At 53.9% G+C, this 6,000-nt stretch overlaps 1 protein-coding gene across 6 annotated transcripts in view; it reads right to left on the reverse strand.

The window, feature by feature from the left end:
* FAM193A (family with sequence similarity 193 member A) overlaps positions 1–4,101 on the reverse strand; it is a 104,494-nt gene extending 100,393 nt beyond the window's left edge. For 4 of the 6 annotated variants that reach the window (XR_003795604.1, XM_029235422.1, XM_029235424.1 and 1 more), the window contains exon 1: positions 3,518–4,101. Coding sequence is in view for 5 of the 6 variants with exons in the window: in XM_029235422.1 (XP_029091255.1) it covers positions 3,518–3,745 (228 nt within the window). In the remaining variant the exon portion in view is untranslated. The remainder of the gene's footprint in view (positions 1–3,517) is intronic. The other 2 variants (XM_029235425.1, XM_029235423.1) reach the window with 2 other exon arrangements.
* Between the last annotated feature and the right edge of the window lie 1,899 nt (positions 4,102–6,000).

Consider the following 6,000-nt stretch of genomic DNA (forward strand, 5'->3'; position numbering starts at 1 on the left):
GTGTGCTCCATCTCTGCATCTGGGGGCGCAGTGACAAAGCCAGGGCGACACGACCTGGCACCTCGCAGTCGGGAAGCAGGACCCCAGCGGTGCTTTTCTCCAGTCACGTTCTGCCAGCCAGGGGCAGCACTGAACCAGGCCCCAGGCAGACGAGTTAGCGGCTTTCCAAGAGAGAAATGACAGTGAGCTCAGAGGGACCTGACGGTGGGAAAGGGACCGAGGAGCTCCAAGAACTATGGCAACGGAGGACACTCAGGCAAGTGACCTAGAAAGACAGGATCCAGTCGGATGTGATGTGTGAACCGAAGTCCTCACAGGTGTGTGGGCAGGACAAAGGTCTAGGCACAGAAGAGGAGGTCTCTGGAGAAATGGACAACGTGGACCTGGGAGGCACAGAGCAGGGAGAAACATCAGTGCCCCACCACGACTTCCGGTAACAGAATGTGTATCTGCAAGAGAGCAATTCAGCTCCGGGTCCACTGTCCGTGCTCAGAGCCCTTACCCTGAAGATCAGAGACAGCGGGACAACACACAAACTCGTAACTCTGGGCCCACCAGAGAGCACAAAGGACCGGCTGAACGGGACAAGTGTGACAGGCCACCTGGGGACAAGGCGAGGAAGGCAGGCAGCCATGAGTGGGTCGGAGGCCACAGCGCAGCATGTGACAAGTCCTTAAAGGTTGGGTGTGGCCGGTGGGACTTGCCAGGCCGGGCCCTTCTCTGGGAGCCAGCAGAAGCCTTCACTGCTGGGGTGGTGGGCGGTCTCCACCCGAGGCCCAGGCTGATCCTCCGAGAAGAGGGGACCGAGCCCTCCAGGAGACAGGCCCAGGACCCACATGGACACGAGCACAGGCCACACCCCGAGGCCTCTACAGATGCAGGCAGAGTCTGGCTGCCACGCGGCAGGGGCAGGATCACCAGGAAAGCTGCACCCCGAAGCCTGGGCACAGGACTGCCCAAGGCTCAGGCCGGACAGGGGAACCGAGGAAGCACCAGGCAGGAGGCTCTCGCCGCCGGCACACGGCGCGGGCAGAGTGTGGAGAGAGACCCCGCGGCCCGCACAAGCACAGGGGGCAGCAGCCGCCAGGGCGACGAGCCACAGCAGCCCCAGGGCCTGTCAGACTGGCCGAGTGGGCCCCCTGCGTCTGCACGTGCTGCCTGGCACTGCCCCCAGTGAGAGTGAGGAGCAACAACACTGAAGGGAGAAGCAACACCAACACTACACAAACTCTTCCAGAAAAGAGGAGCAGGAACACATCTCAACTCACTTTACGAGGCCCTGAAAGACACAAAAGACAAGAAGACTTTAATGAGCCTCCATGGGCAGACCCTCTTCACAAGCACAGACGCGCAGTTCTCAACCAAACGCGACACGGACAAAGCATGTCCACGGAAGGACGTGTGCAAGGACGTTCACAACAGCTTGACGCAAAAAACAGTCCAAATCTGGAAACAACAGAAACGTCCATCAACGGTGAACAGGTAAACAAACTGTGGTATATCTCTACAAGTCATTCAGCAATAAAAAGGCACAAACAACTGATGGACAGCTCTCAAAGCACAACACCAAGAAGTCTACGGGACACTCCAGAAAGAGCAAATCCACAGGGACAAAAATCACGTCCGTGGTTATTACGAGGGGTTGGGAGGAGGGGAAGGGCTGCCTACCGAGGTGGACAAGGGAACTCCTGGGGGTTCTGTATCTTAGCCATGGTAGTGGTGTTTACACAACTGTATAAATCTGTCAAAACTCAGTGAACTATATACACTTTAAAATGAGTGAGTTTTACTAGGTGTAAATTACATCTCATTAGTTTAAAAAGTTCAGCAATTTTAACCAGCTTGAGCAAAGAAGCTAACTGTACAAAAGCAACAGAAGGTTTACGTCTACAAACATAGGTCAACATTATACCTCTGTGGTCCCTGGGGTCACTTTTTTGATGAGGAGAGAAAGCCTCGTGTGTTGATCCATTATCCAGGACAAACTGGGAGTCAGGAAATGAGACTCCCCTCGTGGCAAGACTAGTTATGGGAAACGACAGGCATTTTCGCTTTTGCCTCCAAAACCAGGATGAGCAACAGCAACCCTTCTCCCAAAGGCACAGTCAGGCCAAAACACAAGAGCAGGACTGGAAACACGAAGAAGAGACAGCAAACTTCAGGAAGCAAAGAAAATGCGCTAGCCAGGGGAGACTCAAGAATGCTGACTGGAAGCGAGCAGGGAACAAATGGGTATCAGTAAGCTAAACAGCCTTCCATTAGAAAATGGAAAAAAGACCAAATACTTTAAGTGGACACAGGAAGAAAACAAAAGTAAAATAAAATGATAAAAGCACAAAGATCTGAGGGTGAAAAAACTTCAGACCGACTATGCCATCTTTTTAATCCCTAATTCCAGATTTATCCATTGCTTTGTTCATTCATTTATTTATTCATCAATTCAAATATTTTGGATGCCTAAAATATGCCAGGCTAGCACTGTTCTTGGCAAGAAAATACACAAAAAGAGCTGCCCTCTTGGAGTGTACAGTCCAATGAAGGAAAAAGACAAACGAATAAGTAAAATGCACAGTGTATTAGAAAGAAGTGCTAAGGAGGAGAACAGAGCAGGAAAAGGGGTGTGTGGGAAGAGGCTGAGTGAGAAGTAAATTTCTATTTTGATAAACAACAGATTTTGAGTTTTAGCTACTAAAGCACTACTATAGAAACTGGCACGTGAGCTGGGGTGCTGCCTTCAAGGAAACCCTAAAACAGAAGCCACTGGCTCAGTGGCGGGCAGCAAGGGGGCTCAGGCGAAGGGGCAGCAAACTGTCGGCGACCAATGTGGAAAGCAGTCCCAGGTCAGGAAACAGAATGTGGTGCTGGGTGCTGCTGTCATCGGCCACGTGCAGAGTGGCATTAGCAGAAAGACAACAGCTCAGAAAACAATCATCAAACAGAAATCAAAGGAACAGAAGAGCCCTAGAATGCGGGGCCTCAAATGGCTGCAAAAGCCAACTCCTTCCAGAACCAAAAGAGCAGGTTTGCAAGCCCTTTCAGAACCAGGGCCCATGAAGACACCGTCTGGGCTAAAGATCCTGATGTTCTCAAGAAGGCCTCATTTAGCCGAGGCAGGAAATCAATGGAAAAGGGGGGGGGGCGGGGGGGGGGAGTCCGACTTTAGAATTGCATCTGGGAAAGAATTTCAGGCGAGTTACCAGCGCACGGAATTGTCTAGCACTAATAAGCACACGAACGCCTCTAGCTTTTCACCAAGCTACACTGCCAAAGACATCCCGAGAGCAGACTTAGAAAGCCAAAACCCACCCTGCAGGCCCCCCAGGCTTGCTGACGGGGCTGTCTGACCAAGGAGGGCAGGGCCTTTCCTACTGACTGCAGGTGTCATCAGGAAGAGGGGCGGGGACCCCAGCCGCTGGAGCCAGGGACAAGGAGATGGCGCGGGAGGGAGTTCCTCCAGAAAGCAGACCCAAATGAGCCATCTCGCGCGCCGTTCCGCTCCGCCGGGCCAGGCACTCACCGCCGGCGGGTCGAGGCTGCCGCGCCGCTCCTCGTTCTCCACGGTGCGCCGGCAGTCCGGGCACACCCACAGAGGCAGGTGCAGCACGCTGTTGCCCTTGGGCGCCATGGACAGGGCCAGCTTGCTTGCAGTCTTTACTCCACTCTCTAAGAACGAAGAGTCTTTCCGCTCACTTCTGCACAGAAGACAGTAATCCCCAGCGGGGTAGGGTGGTGTTCTACGATTCATGCCAAAATTAAAAGGAGTCTGGAACAGAAAAAAGATTTGTATTTTCAAAACATGAGCCCGAGAAGGGTCGTCTGCACCGTAGAGAAATCATCCTGAAAATCCTGAAGATAGGTTCGAGAGAGGGACACCTGGGCAACAGGTGAGCAGGGAAGCCAGAGTACACATGGGATGGAGCTGTCAGGACCCCCAGGCCTCTCTCCCATCTGGAGTGCCCCTACCGTGAACCCATCAGGTGGGAAAGTGCACCAGGACCCATGCCAAGCCTATTCTGGCTGGAACGTTGCCCATATGCTTCCCCAGCCCTGCCCAGCCAGCAGCCCAGCTCTTCCCTCAGCCCATGGCTCTCTCCCTGTCTTCCTGTACCCAGGCTCGCACAGGCCATTGGCTGTGCTTGTTACCTGGACTATGTATAAGCATGTACACGACTGGTGCCACAGCTGACAGAGTGCTCTCAAATGGGCCCCAGGCTCCATTATCAAAGCCTTGAATGACCAGGTATCAGGTGCTTAAACAAGGGGGCTGAATGGATAAATGAACAAATGAGTGATTCAAAGAATGAATAACGGGACTTCCCTGGTGGCGCAGTGCTTAGAAATCTGCCTGCCAGTGCAGGGGACACAGGTTCGAACCCTGCTCCAGGAAGATCCCACATGCCACGGAGCAACTGAGCCCGTGCGTGCCACAACTACTGAGCCTGAGCTCTACAGCCCGCGAGCCACAACTACTGAAGCCTGCATGCCCTAGAGCCCTCGTGCCGCAACTACTGAACCCATGTGCTGCAACTACTGAGGCCTGCGCGCCTGGAGCCCGTGCTCCGCAACAAGAGAAGCCACTGCAATGAGAAGCCCGCGCACTGCAATGAGGAGTGGCCCCCGCTTACTGCAACTACAGAGAGCCCACGCATAGCAATGAAGACCCAACACAGCCAAAAATAAATAAAATTAAAAAAAAAAAAAGAATGAGTGACAGCACCACTAAGACGCCAAAGACTTGCACGTATATTCTTACCTGCTTTCATAAACCAGTGATCAAAACTGCTTACACCACAGGGTTCCCTGGATTTAACCAAACCCAGCTCAGCAGTCATCTGAATGTCTGGGGTGCAAGGGGAGAGAACTGAGTACTATCTCCCATGGAAGTAGCTGTCTTTCTCTGTCTTTCTCTGTCCCAACAAATCCAAGCAGCCTGTCCCCGACAGAACAGCCACAGCCTTCAAACCTCTCTAGGCCGCCTTGCTTACCCAGAGCAGAAGATGATGGGCCCCAAGGTTAGAAAGGTCCCTGAGCAGAAATCATAATGCTAAGAGCCAGAACTGTCTTGCGAGCACCCAGTTCATTATCCATTCATCTGTCTGTCTGTCCATCCGTCCATCCATCCAGTGTTTACCGGAAGCCCACCGTGTGCCAAGGCACCAGCCCAGGCACTGGAGACACAGTGGTGAATAAAACAAAAATCTCTGCCGTTAGGGAGGTAATTCTTGTCAAAGACAAAGTAAAAAATACAGAACATTAGATAGTGGTAACTGAGAAGGAGAGAAGAGCAAGAGAAAGTGTCTGGGGCCGGGGACGATGCCCTTCATTCAACGTGGCCATCAGGGCCTCCCTGAGGAGACATCTGAAGTGCGGGGCTGCTGGAAGCCGCACGGACACCTGAGAGCAAGCGCACAGGCCCCGGGGCAGAGATGGAGGGGAAAGGAAGCAGGGAGCCAGGCATGGCCTGGCCCCACTCGTGTCCTAATGGGGAGACAGGATGTGCGTGGAGAAGAGATGCGATGGCAGAAAGGAAGGGGCCCAGGAGACCGGGGTGAAGCCGCTGTGAAGGCAGAGCCCACAGGACGGCCGAGGAGCCCGACGTCAGGGGAGAGGAGAGAGGCCAGACAGCTCCCCCGACTGTGGACTGCGCGTGTGGAACAGCTCCAAGGTGAGGAGGACCTCGGCCGTAGGCATCTGGAACACACTGCATGTCAGGCATCCTTACAGGTCAGGTGACTGGGTCCTGCTGGTCCCAGAGGGACACCAGACAAGCACAGACAGAACCAGCCGGCGCCCCATGGCAGTCAGTGCTCCTCCACCAAGAGGAAGAAATGAAGCCTCCAAGGGTGCAGAGTGGGACCAGCAGGAGAGCATGGCTTCAGCGAGAGCAAAGCTAAGCTGAGACCCAAGTGCTAAGGAAAAACAAACGGAAAAGAGCCGCGTGAAGATCCTGGAGAGGAGCGCTGGCGCAGGAGAACCGCTGCGAACGCGGGCCTGTCTGGG

Source organism: Monodon monoceros, unplaced genomic scaffold (genome assembly GCF_005190385.1).
Source record: "Monodon monoceros isolate NGI ecotype Baffin Bay Population unplaced genomic scaffold, NGI_Narwhal_1 Super_Scaffold_20, whole genome shotgun sequence".
In the NCBI taxonomy this organism is placed as follows: domain Eukaryota; kingdom Metazoa; phylum Chordata; class Mammalia; order Artiodactyla; family Monodontidae; genus Monodon; species Monodon monoceros.